At 44.9% G+C, this 14,036-nt stretch overlaps 1 protein-coding gene across 1 annotated transcript in view; it reads left to right on the top strand.

Annotated features, from left to right (window-relative positions):
• Positions 1 to 14,036, top strand: part of C1QH1orf141 (chromosome 1q C1orf141 homolog) — a 436,963-nt gene that overhangs the window by 59,291 nt on the left and 363,636 nt on the right. The window contains exon 2 of the mRNA XM_069641945.1: positions 4,846 to 4,933. Within this exon, the coding sequence (XP_069498046.1) occupies positions 4,859 to 4,933 (75 nt within the window). The 5' untranslated portion in view covers positions 4,846 to 4,858. The remainder of the gene's footprint in view (positions 1 to 4,845; positions 4,934 to 14,036) is intronic.

Below are 14,036 nucleotides of genomic sequence, written 5' to 3' on the forward strand. Positions count from 1 at the left end.
TTCTTGTAAAGAAATCAAAGTTTCATTATTACAGCAAAAAGGTGGTTAGACTAGAGGATTGATGCAATATCCACCAGATACTGGGCCTCATTACTAGAATGTCGGTCCAGGAACTATGGTATCAGTAAGCATGCCGGTACCGTAGTTCCCGGACCACCATACTATCAGCTCTGCTCGCGGGTGTTTTACCTGGAGGGTATAATGGCACCCGCGAGCAGAGCACGTCGGATGCACCGGCACAACTCTGAATGTGCCAGTGCATCCGACGTCTCGATCCCCATTCAGCCCTATGGGGCAGAATGAGGATCGGGAGGCCCTTGATTCCGGCACCCGCAAATGGGCAATTACCGGGTCCACTGTGCTCAGCATGACCCGGTTCTTGCCCATTCGTGGGTGCCAGAAAAAATGCAACTCCGGCAGCAGCCGTGCTGTTTTTAATGGCACGGCTACTGCCAGAGTTGTAATGAGGCCCACTGTCTCCTTTTCAGGCTGGTTTCAGGAGAGGAATAAGCACAATGGATCAACTTTTTTCATTATTGTCCATATTATATAAATTGGTATCACTCAACGAGCAAACTATTTATTTTGCTTTTATTGATCTACAAACTACATTCGATATTGTAACGCTTTCAAAACTCTGGTGCAGACTTGAGCATCTAGAGATTATATTGGCCGTTGTCACCGTTATCCGGTTGCCTTACAGTAATCATTTTGCCTCTGTGCAAAGTGCTTCTACTCAACCTCAGAGGCCCATATTTAATATGGAAGTTAGGGTGTGACAGGGTTGCGTTCTGGCTTCTTTACTGTTCACACTGTTTACTAACAATATAATATATAACCTCTCAGAATTAGAGGCTGATGCCCTGACCTTGGGCAGGAAAAAAATAGCTACTCCATTTTATACAGTGTAATTTTGATATGTAAAACCACTGTGGCCTGTAAGACAACGATCTGTTTTTAACAACCTAGCACAGGACAAAGGTATTAAAGCAAATATTGCTAAAACAGAGATTTTAATTTGCCACCCGCACAGGGGTAAGAAGCCACCGAAGATGCGATTTACTATAGATGACACCCTGAGGGACATTGTTGAAGAGCTTGATTATCTGGGCATTAGAATCAATAATGTCATTAGCTGGAACCCTCAAATCGCCAAAAGCAGCACAATACTGTGTAGGAGAGGTGAAGCTGTGCTACAATGGTCGAGCACTTTTAAGTTTAATTAAAGTGTATAATACACAGGCAGTGACAGCCTCCATCTTTGCCACCGAACTGTGGGGGTCATTGTGTCACCTCGGCAGTAATAACTGAAGAAAATAAAATCCTGAAAAGGCTCCTTTTCTTACCTTACAGTGCTCACTCGCTTTCCACTTGGATGGAAATAGGGACACTTGGGTTACTGTATAGGATAGGAATTAAACCGCAAATGTTCTGGTTGAAAGTCTGGAACAGTGACCATCTTAAAGTCTATGCAGATTCATTATATGAAATCCTTAAATTACATGGGGCTGGGGATTTATCTTGGTTTAAATTTGTAAAAAATATGCTATGTGAGCAGAATCTAGTAGAGCTGTGGCTCGAGCCTCGCTGCCGTAGTACTCGGGCAAAATCTATACTGAAGTGGGCAACTGATTCATGGGTCATGGATGAATTGGTACCTACCAGTGAGGGTTGTTTATCAAGTGCCTATGAGACCTATCTCGACAGACATGCGGTGGGCGTGCACACTCTTCTGATTGAAGCGCAACTGGGAATACTGTCACTTAATGCTCTGAGCCACAAATGGGCAATCCATTGATCTACTAAATGTTGTGACTGTTCATCTGAGGATGAAACGCTAATGCACTTCCTTCTCTTTTGTCCGCTGTGTAAATCCCCAAGATCTTATTGTTATGTTACTTTGCATTTATATAGCGCCTTATGTACCATTGTTATGGTCTGAAGGTGCTGGTAGGTTGAACGCCCTTGGGAACCGAAGTTCAAGTCAGTAGAGAGAGTAGAGGGAGTCAAAGGTGCGTGTGAGCACCGGATGTGTGTGCAGCGGGTGTGGCAATCGTGTAATCGCTGCTTCTTAGCGGAAGATGTGATGGTTGAGAGATCAAGAGTATGTGTTAGTTCTGGCAGGATTTATCCAGACCAATTGTGGCTGCATTAGGCCTGAGGAGAACGCCTGGCTGGGGGGTGTGTAATCAGCAGTGTTTAGTTAGAGTGATGGGGAGTATGAGGCAGATGTTGGTATGAGAACAGCTATACCGAATGGTGCCATAGTATCGCTGGTTTCTAGTTGAATGGTGGTGTAAAGAAGAGAGTAAGCGTGGTGATGTGATATGATGGGTTACATGCTCTTTCGACATTCCATGCACTCCAAACCATTCCATGTAAGTCGCGTAGCTCCACGCGCTCCAGTCCGCTCCACGCACTCCAGTCCGCTCCACGCACTCCAATCCATTCTTATTATTGGCAGAAACCTTTGTTGAACGCCAAAGGTATCAGTAATATATTGGAGGCACTTGCACTGACAAATCTGTGACTCTATTCATGACCGTTGCCTGGAACAAAAGATTACGATGTATGCACCAGGCAAATTTATCTGCTCCAGCTCGAATAATTGTCATGTACTTTGTTTACGACCCCTTTATGTGGAGCCAGATTTATTTACCTTGTCTTTACGTTAGTGTGCATCTAGAGCTTGATCCAAGCGTAACTTTACTGCTGAGCGAATTTCTGATCATGTATTTGGTCCGGCAGTGCACTTTATATCTTTGTACTGTACCTCAGAATCAAATGTGGATATGGCTGAAGCAAACTGCAGGATTTAATTGTAATATTGCCTTTTACTTTTTCGTTTTCTTTCCCAGTGTGTTGACATCATTTCTGTGTAATTTTGATATATATTTATGAATTTTAAGCTACAATTTTAAACCTGTTTTTAGATATTTTGAGGTTTTGCATTGTTTGGATGTTTTACGGCTTCCCTGAAATAAAGAATTCATATGTACATAAGGTCCCCCCACATGCAGGGATGCTCCTAAGCATAGCGTGCTCGTCCTGCCCAGGTGTCGTCATTACAGAGAGGTTACTATGATTTTGGCCCACTTCTTTTGATCTCATATACACCTAGACATAGGTCCTTGCAGAGGGCAGACTCATCTCACCATAGACATAATCTTTAGTGCCATGGTCAAAAGGTGCAGAGAGGGATCATGGGCTAGTAGGAGGATTCGTCAAACTCCCACCCTCTTCTAGCTCCCGGTAGCTCACTGTGGCGACAGGAAGACCCAGATATGCATGTTTCTGGGGTCCCAGAGTCTCCGCCATGCCTTGGTACAGGTTCAGCCACCTGACTTTGTCAAAAAGGCTGCTTTACGAAAGTGAACTTGGGGGCAGTTGCCTGTTGTCCCATACAGGGGTCCATCCATGCCTTTTCTCCTGCGGCGCAATGCGGCACGCATGCTCAAGCATTCTTGTTTAAGATATTAAGCAGACTGGCTTCGCTTCATTTGGTTGCTTCTTTGCCTTCTGATAAATGTACACATTTTATATCTGTTCTGGCCTGGGTCCTAGTGCATGTGTGCTTTTACAGCACTGCACTGCCCCTCAGCCAGTTTGTACATCTGGCCCGTTACCTCTACTCCCACTGTAGTTGCCACCTCTTGACTACTTTTGTCACAATCTTGTCCTGGCTATCAATGGAAGTCCCAAATTCAAACTTGCTGGTACGCAATTTACCGAACATGTAAGCAGTCATGCAGCTAATTACATTCATGTTAGATAAATCCAGTGGCAAATACTTTCAGCGACAGTGCGGTTAAAATGTATGTCTGTAGGGCTGACCTCTACTGAGACGCGCTACAAGACAGATGACACAAGTAAAGCCTATGCGACTCCAACTGCGACCAAGAAGAGGCACGGAGCCAGTCAGGATAAAGCGCCCAAGTAAAAAAGTCAACGGCAGGTGGTTTATCAAGCAACATAATTTAAAAAATGCTTTGGAAATGAGCAAACGTTTTTTACAATCCCTCTTTTTCTTGCCTGAACAATTCTGTATAAGAGTCGAATGGGACTGGAGCAGAACCCTGCTGCTAAAGCCCAATCACCCCTAATAGCCTCTTTCTCTGTGGGACCAGTAGCAGAGCAATGGACGGTCAGTGGGTGATGTGGATTTGACTCCCTCCTGATTGCATTTGCCAGCCATCATTGCCTCCCCGCCAAATTCCGAACCATAGTTGACTGTCGTGTCCCCACCCTATCCTAAATGAAATCAGGCGAACTAATGCGTAATGTGAGAAGTTGGGATGTTTGTTTCTGATCACTTCAAGATTTTGTTGGATTTTCATGGATTTCTTGCATTCATAGCGAGTTTGGGACATTTCATTCTCATTGAATGTAATGTTGACTATATGTTCTTTAAATTCTAATTCTCAGGGCATTGCATGGTGATTTTGGGGCATTTCACAAGTAACGTGAAAAATGTCATGATGATTTGGGGCTTTTTCGGAAGCCTTCATGAGTCTATTTTTACTAATTTAGAGGACCATTCTGCCTTATGATTTTGGCCATTCTGCAATTATGTTTTTTTTTTCTTTATGCAAGTAGAATCCTCAAGCCCAAATAACAGATCCCTACTATTCCTGCCTTTTTTTTATTTTTATTATTTAACTATATAAGAAGCATATAAAATGCATACATGTTTGTTCTCTACAAGAACATTGGGGAATGATCAAGAACACCCCACTTGTGAATCATCCTTAACGTCTGAAATGTTTTCATAAATTTAATATTAAAATCGAAAATTAGACCATTGCAAACTTTAAAAGTCTTAACCTACTCTCTTTCTCCGAACAGGACAAAATACGAAATGACTCAAAGATTGCTTGCCGAGTTTGATATTTTGGACAAGTACTCTCAAACTGTTTTGAATAAACATGCAGAGGTTAGTATCAGCTATAAGATGTTCTTATCGTGTATTTTTATCTTCTGCTACAATATTTTTTACATTTTTATAAAGGGTGTTTTTGCCAGGTTTTGACAAGAGCTAGAGACAGAGACCCTGACCACCATCTTGAAAAATGATTCGAACAGAAATAGTTTAAAATAAGTTAATCGGAAGTAATAATTGAAGTTTACTTTGGGAGTAATATATAATGAGTTGTACAGAGTTATAGACCTTATCTCTGCTGAGACATGCAAAATGGTGCAGCATTTTTGTAAAATAGCAGCATTTTTGTAAAATAACGAATATGTTGTTGAGAACACAGGTGTGTATGAACACGTTCCTATACACAAAGTGAGCAGCTTCAACATTGCAGGATATTGAAGCTGCTTACTTTGGTGTATAGGAAAGTGTTCATATACACTCGTGTGCTGTATATGAACACTTTGATTTACACCAAACAAGCCTTCTTGTGGAACCCCTCCAGTCTAACGCCACCAAAAGGGTACCATCTATTTTAGCTCACATATTAAACTGGAGGAGTGCCACAAGAATACCCTTCCAAAAAGCCAGATTATGCATGTGGTGGTTGCTAGGTTGGTTTCCAATTCATCCTACCAACCGCCACATGTATTCCGAAAGTGGCGCATTCCTTCCGACTTCGGAAGAATGCGCCACCTTCAGAATAGGTCTTAAGTACCGAAAAGGTCGTTAAACCTTTTAACGTCCTTTTCGGTACTTAACACCTGGATGAGAATATGGGCCTGAATGTGGCACTTTCGGAATAAGGGTGCCGGTTGCTAGGAAGGGCTGAAAACCGACCTAGGAACCAGCACTTTCCTTATCTCTCCTTTTACATGGGTATTCTTGTGGTGCTCCTCCAATTTCGTAACTGCCTGAAATTGGCACCGAAGTACGGTACCAAACTGGTGTCGTACAGGAGGAGTGCCACAAGAAGCACACATCTGTTTTGGTGTGCAGCTGGTGAGAGGTGGGTCCTGTACTGCATTTGTTTATCTTTGATTGCAGAAGTGTGCATACTGCCATCCATGGTTCTACTATGGAAGGCAGTATGCACTCTTCTACAAACAAAGATAAACAAATGCAGTGCAGGACCCACCTGTCACCATCTGCAAACCCAAACAGCACGTGCATTTTTGTTTTCATCTCGGCAGCATTTTCGTTAAATAACGATTCCCTCGTTATTTAACGAAAGTGCTGCCGAGATTCTGCAATCCGCCTGTTTCCATTAGAGACGGGCGAATTACAGCGAAAGCGCTGTCGTGATTTGCGAAGTAGCCCAGGCCCACATGAGCATAGCAGTGGTGCCTGGGCGTTAAGAAATGGTGCAGCGAGTCGTGCTATTTAGCATGCTCACTGCGCCATGATGAGAATCAGGGTTAGAAAAGTGTGCAAATGCCATTCACAGCACTGCAGAAATTTATAACGAATTAGACAATTTGTCATTCGCGGTAAGGAATTTAGTTAATTAATGTTTTATAACACACTCAATACTGGCAACCAGGCTCGAACCTTCCCTGCGAAGCAGCCCCTCCAATTGGGCAGAATTCACGCAATCATACATTTGGCCATTCACAAGGCTGAAATGTTCTGCACACTTTGATTGGATGAAATGGCAATAACCACACAACCCTCTGGCTTTCTGATTGGTCTAAATGTTTGAGTGTTGCTCAGGGCAATTTTGGGTGGGCAGATGTGCTAGATTTCAGCAAAGAGTTCCCTTACTCGTTCAACGAAAAAATTGCATCTTAACTCTAGGATCTCTAAAGCCAAATCTAGCTCCAAAGAGCTCTTTGTCATTCTTCAGGAGCTCAAAGGCTGTACTACCATCTCAATGCCCTCGGCAGACAGTACTTGGTGTCAAAACATCCATAACAGCTTCACCAAAAAAACTCTAACTCATCAAAACAATATTATTTCTCAGGTCAAATTATTGACTAATAACTCCTCCATTTTCGATAACATGGATTCGCCTAATGATTCTCATGTTTTCACCTTTAAACCCGTTTCTACAGCCGAAGTTATCAACATCGTCGTAAAACTCAAACCCACTTCCTGTAGGGGAGATGTTTTTCCGGCCTCCTTATTTAAAGATCATATTCATACCCTTGCCCCATGGGTTACTACCTTTTGTTAACAGATCCTTCAGTGAATCATATGTCCCCGAAAGCATAAAAGAAGCATGGGTCACTCCTTTGCTTAAGAAGGAAAATCTGGATCCTGCAGAGGCAGGAAACTATCGCCCAATCACTAATGTTCCCTTTTTGCTGAAAATCATAGATAAAATCGCTTACTGTCAATACCAAACATTTGTCGAGGAACATGATATTCTAGCCTCTCAACAATCAGGGTTTCGCCCCAATCATGGGACCGAGACTGCACTGCTAGATTTAAAATCCTACATTGCTGGCCTTATTGACAAAGGGCATACCGCCCTGTTACTATTATTAGACCTATCCGCTGCGTTCGATTTAGTCGATCATCAACTACTGGCGGATAGACTAATCACAATTGGCAAATGTTCCCCTGAAGCTTCTGCCTGGTTCAAATCTTTTTTGGGACCACGGAACATGAGTTACTAAGGATAATGCTCACTCCATGGCATCCCTACTATTATGTGGTGTTCCACAGGGCTCATGTCTTTCGCCTCTTCTCTTTAACATCTACTCTCGTCTTCTCTGCGCTCTTCTGTCAGCCCTAGGCATTTATTTTGCCAATTATGCTGACGACACGCAGGTTGTTAATAAACTCACTGGTGAGTATCAAAAAGATGCTGAGCACATCAACTCAATCTTCACTGAAATCCAGAAGTGGATGGCTCTAAACTCACTGGCCCTCAACAATGCAAAAACAGAACTGTTGATTTTAGGTACCCAGAAAAATCTGAAGAAACTTGACACAAAATATGACAACTTTCTGATTGGCCAACATACAATCCCTGTATCTCAGTCCGTAAAGACCTTAGGAGTTTACTTTGACCCGCAGCTATCTTTCACCCGTCAGGCCAATTATCTCAAATCCTCGTGTCATTATTATATTCAACTTTTATGGCAGATCCGTCCTTATCTGTCTATAGAGAACCTTGCTGTGATTGCAGCTGCCATTGTAAACTGCAAGCTCGATTATTGTAACAGTCTAATGATCGGTACCTCCCAGGCCAACATCAAAACCTTGCAGATCATACAAAACAACGCAGCACGCGCAGTAATGGGCCTTAAGCGCAATATGCACGTCTCTGACGCCAGGCGTAGCCTTCATTGGCTCCCTGTGAAACAGCGCTTACACCACAAAGGCCTTACTACTGTGTTTAAATGCCTTCATGGCCAAGCTCCATCCTATCTCGCTACCAGGATCAAAAAGAAACCGGTCACCCGTTTCTTGCGCTCAAGTAGCAACACCGTCTTGGTTCAGCCCCCATCTATCCTGAAAAGATTTGGGGATATTAGCTTTGACTCTTGGGCTCCAGCTCTCTGGAATGCTCTCCCTAAATACCTCTCTAATAGTGAGTCTCTGCCTATCTTCAAAAAGAAATTGAAGACCTTCCTGTTTGATAAAGGATAGGTCCTTTTCTGTCTTCTTAGCGTAGTTCTCTCGGTACTTGAAATCAGTTCTCCGTTATCTTCTTCCTCATTCTGCTGGTCTTTATGAGGTTTAGATTTCACCAGTTTTCATGTCTTTTCGTTCTCCTTGTCTGATATTGTTTTCTGTTGTTTTTGTCCCTTTCCTCCTCTTGTGAGCGCCCTGAGGCCTATGGGTTGGTGGCGCAATACAAAAATATAGATAGATAGATAGAAAGTGACAATTGGAAAGGAAAACGCAAGGGGAAAAATCTGTTGCATCCTTTTTCACTAGATGGTTTACATATCCTATGTCCGGATCATTACCAGTTGTCATGATTGATTCAAAGCTTTTACCCCATCACTATTTGGTGTTACATATATCAGTAGAAACTTGAAATGACAGAAATGTGATGTGCAGATCCACCCTGAAGAACTCATTGACACTCACCACGTTGAATGGCGGGGACCACTACCACCAACCGCCTCTTCTCCAGAGACGTGAAATCCTGGAACCACTATTCATTTCATATCTTTTCATCCAAGTATCTACACGCAGAAACAAATGCATGAGATTGTCTTTAATGATATGGCATTTATAACGCACCTATACACTAGCGTTTCAAGGCGCAACAAGGCAAGGGAGGGGGAACAGAGGGAAGACGGACAATTATCTTACTAGGCCAGGTTTCATTCAGATTGCGCAAGTGCATGGGAAGGGGGAAGGGGAAAAGTGTGTGGGAGAGGGGGGAAATGAAAGTGCATTACATGTTATAATGGAATAAATAAAAAATACGGCCAGCTGTTGGTGAGTGCAGACACAAGTGCTGGAAGGGGGACTGTAGGGATACAGAAAACAGTACGCAGGTGTGGGGCTTGCCAGGGAGGCAGGGCACGTGTGCAACTGGTGGGGCCTGGGCCCGAGATCGGAAGGATGGCCAGGTAACCAGTGCAGTTTCAGTTTCAGCCAGGAATTCAGCCGGGGAGAGGGGGAGAGAAAGCAGAAGCAAAGAGTAAGGGTTTAGGGTGCTTCCGGAACCGGAGATGGTTCTCCTCAAGTTTCAGGGAGGCTGTTCCAGAGGGAGGCCCCAGCCGAAGGAAGAGATCTACAACCAACTCGTTGCTTGGAGAAGCGACTGACCCTGAGGGAGTTGGAGGCGGATGAGCGAAGAGCTCGAGAAGGAAGATATTTAGGAAGAAAGAGTTGAAGGTATTGAGGCCCCAGGCCCCAGAAGGCCTTGTGGACAAATCTTAGGGTGTTGAACTTAATCCTTGCAGCCACTGGGAGCCAGTGCAGAGATTTCAGTCCTGGAGAGATACGATCCCTGGGCTTGAGGCCAAGGACACGTCTTGCAGTACTGTTCTGGATGAGTTGCAGAGGGTGAAGAGTAGAAGCATGCAGATCTAGAAGGAGGCTGTTGCAATAGTCCACCCTAGAGAGAACCAGAGCTCTGGAGACAGTGATCTTTTGGGGGAAGGAGAGGAGAGGAGAGGAGAGGAGAGGAGAGGAATACCTCTGAGGAGGTGCAGCTGGTAGTGTGACTTCTTAGAGATGTCAGAGATGTGAGGAGAGAAGGCGCGCATGGAGTCGAAGATGGCCCCCAAGGTTTTTAGCCTTGCAGGTGGGAGCAGGAATAGGGCCAAGAGGCCGGCCAGAGAGTGGCAGGAAAGGAGGGAGCGGCTGTGCCGATGAGGAGAATCTCGGTCTTACTGCCATTAAGGCAGAGATCATTGGCAGCACACCACTCCTGAATAGCAGACAGTCGGAGATGAGTGAAGGAGAAGAGGTGGCTGAAGGTAGCCTGAAAATGAGCTGAGTGTCATCCACATAGCACTGGAAGTTGGGGCAGAGAGCGGCAATGCAGTGGGCAAGAAGTGCCACATATTGGTTGAACAGCCAGGGAGGGAGGATAGACCCCTGTGGGAACACCACAGGTAGAGATAGAAGAGGAAGGACCCAGGTTGGACCTGGGAGGGTTGATCAGAGAGGAAAGAAGCCAGCCACACCAGGGCCTGACCAGTGATACCCAGGAATCAAGGTTGGAGAGCAGGTCTTCACGGATGTTCAGGGGAGCAATTTCCCTGCTTCTGGCAGCTTTGAAGCCAGACTGATGATCATGAAGACAACCAACAGATTCAGTGTGATGATTAAGCTGGAAGATGGCGAGGAAAGGAGTGATGGAGATTGGGCGATAGTTAGCTGGGCAGGATGGGTCGGCAGAGAGTTTCTTAAGAAGAGGGTGCACAAGGGAGTGCTTCAGGGGGGGGATGGGAAGACTCCAGTGGTGAAGGAGTGGTTGCAGAAGTCGGCCAGAGCAGGAGCCAGGGAGTCGATGTGGTCCTTGATAGCTTTGGAGGAACAGGGATGAACCTGTTTTGACGAGACTTTCATAGATCGGACTTGTCTAGAAACCTCGTCTGGGGAGAACAGGGGAAAGACCGAGAAGGAAGGAGTGAGGAGAGGTGGCCGAAGAAGGGCTAGAGGAATAGCAGGGAGTGGAAGGTAGAGGGGCAGTGGAAATATCAAGTTGTTGCCTTATTTACGCAGTCAGCGGTTATACAATAGGCTTAGTGATGGTTAATGTAAGGTAGTGGGCACTTCGCCACTTCTCAGAAGTCTTCACATACCTAAACAATCATGTTCGATGCCAACAATTTTGGCTTTTGCTTGTGCTATAAAAGGCATTTGCCAGGCACTACCATAATGCTACTAACTGGCAATTTCATTGTAGCAGCTGCAAAATGGTACAGGTACCTAGGCATATAATAGCAAGGATTGGCAAATTACTATCTGATACCTATAAACAAGCCAACACTGTTGGCTTTGTAAATACTTGTTTTAACAGGACTTCAGTGAATGGCATGCATACTGCTTATAAATCAACTGGCTGAAGGGAGGCTTTTGTGACAAATTCATGGATGTCGTCACGTCTCCCCGAGGGGAAGCCCTCTCTGAGCCCAGGGAGGTGAGGCTGCTACCAGATAGTCCCCCTGGGGGTGGTACTCAGCAGAAGGATCTCATGGGGAGAGAATCCCCCTCTACGGACAAGGACGATCATCTGAGGAAAACAGTTTTGAAACCCTGTACCCACCTCCCATACATCCAGATATCCCTTACACCCCACCTACATGTTTCCTAACCACCCCATGTATGTGTGTAGGGCTGACCTCTACTGAGACAAGGAAGATGACGGATGGCACAAGTAAAGCCTATGCGACTCAAACTGAGATGAAGAAGAGGCATGGAGCCATAAAGAATACCTAGTGGAATTTTAATCACCATTCTAGCTTTCCGCAGAGGCGGGACTTGATGGTTAGGATAAAAACTGAAATTACTTACAGAACTGTCTGAGAAGCAGGAGGAACTGCCATGGCGTTAGCTGAAGCCGCACCAGCAGCCGAAGATGAAGGACCGTCCAGCCCGGGAGGTTCAAAAGAGATGCAGAGAAGAAGAAATCCCTGCGGTCTTGGAGGAACCAAGAACACAGTGGTGTGGAGCAAACTTAGAGCTGCACTGGGGGCCGGAAATTGGTACCAGGAACGAGAAGCAGGGGCCCAGAGCCGTCAGGCAGAGATACACCTGTGCATCCTGCAAATGACCGCAAGCACCCAAGGAGGATCGGCAGAGAACGTCCAGAGGCCCACAAAGGTATATGGCTAGATGGCAGTGCTAGTTGGGGCTTGGCCAGCAGTGTCTGGGACCCATGTACAAGAATGAGGTATCGTCCCTGTTACAGTATTTGTCGAGAGAGGGAGCCATGTCAGTCAGAACAAAACCGAAGCGAAAGCAGGGTCTGAGACCCACCTACAAAAACGAGGTATCTTCCACGTGATGGTATTCAGTGAGAGTGGGAGCCAAGTTGGTCAAATCAAGTAGCAAGAGAGATCAGGGTCAGAGACCCCATCGAATTGAGGTGTCTTCCTCACAGCAACGCTTGGCAGGAGAGTGAACTAAGTGGGAGGAACCAAAGGGAGGGAAAGGAGAGTCTGCGATCCTTCTAGCATTTGCAAACTACAAACCAAGCCTGAAAAAAGGCACGGGGAAGGGAGTCATTCCACCTAGCATTGTGAACTGTAAGCCAAGCCTTAGAAAATGTCAGGGCAAGATACCTGAAGAAGGGAGGCATTCTCCAGGAACCTAATGGTGAAGAAACCACTATGGGAAATAAGGAATGTTGATCTTTGAGTTGGAACTTGAATCTGGAAAAATGTCTTGTGCCCTGGGAAAGCGAACCATTGCCTCAGGTAAAAATCCCACATAAGAATTGGAACTTTACCTTTTGAGTTTGAACTGAGAACTTTACTGCTTTACAATTTGGGACATTGTTTTTGTGCCCTGGAAAGGAATTGAGACCTTGGCAAGGGGGAGTCATTCCCTCAGGTAAAGATCTCACCTAAATATTGAAGCTGTGGATCATTGTCCAGAAGAAAAGGGCCATTCCTCTGGACTGTTACTTCATTAGTTTAGTTATAAGTGTAAGGTACAGAAGCAGGGTTTTGGCACAGGATGGGGGACTCTTGATTTATATGGACATCTTGATGGAACCCTTAGTATTTTGGTTGAGGTAGGGAACCCCCTCTTAGAGTTAGGGAAAGGTAGGATTTCTCTTTTATTTTTGCAATAATAAATGTTTATGCCAAAAGCCATGCCACCTGTGTCGGTCTCCTCCTTCTTCACCCTTACACCTTGTTAGGTCTTTTTAATTACCCCAGTAACCGTTTACAGTTCCAATTAAGCAATTGCCTCTCGGAAGACTGTTTTGAAACAACACTGGCAGACACTTCAAGGACACAGTTTGATATTTTGGCTTTGATAAAGCTGTCTCAAAGAGATGCCAGGCACACGCGTTACGAACGGGGAGGGGCAGAAAGAGGGCAGGAATTGCCATCAGGATTAACTTGGCCATGGGCAGTCAGTGGGTCGTTAAATTGAATGAACATCCAAACATCATCTTCAAGATTTGTGTCCCTCCTAATATGACATCTCACTCCTAGCTGTACCTGTTACGTTGGGTGACAACCATCAAGTATACAAAGGACAGCAGTGAGTGCTGTCAAATGCATTTATTTCATTTTCATCAAATGCAAAGCCCCCTGGAACATCCATCTTTTCTTCCAACAGCTCCATTAACTGCCTCTCCAGGGACCCCACTGATGCTCCAGAAGTGTGGCCACCAACGGTTCTCTCTTCCCCACACTCTATGGCAGGTACTTACCTGACACCCCATCATAAATATATATATATATATATATATATATATATATGTATATATATGTATATTCAACGCCCCACACACATATATACATAGGGAAGCAGGGGTCAGGGATGTCAATTCACCAAAATGCCTGGGGTAGCGGAAGTGACATTACAAACCCAATGACATCACATGAAGTCATGTCACATGACCTTTGAGCCCGGTGACCTCACATGAAATGACATTTAACCCCGATGTCATCACCTGAGCTGAATGACAAATGTAAAACCATAAGTAAGCTTACATTTAATAAAATACCAAACCGGCACT

This window comes from Ambystoma mexicanum, chromosome 1q (genome assembly GCF_040938575.1).
Source record: "Ambystoma mexicanum isolate Mex_15411 chromosome 1q, UKY_AmexF1_1, whole genome shotgun sequence".
Classification (NCBI taxonomy): Eukaryota; Metazoa; Chordata; class Amphibia; order Caudata; family Ambystomatidae; genus Ambystoma; species Ambystoma mexicanum.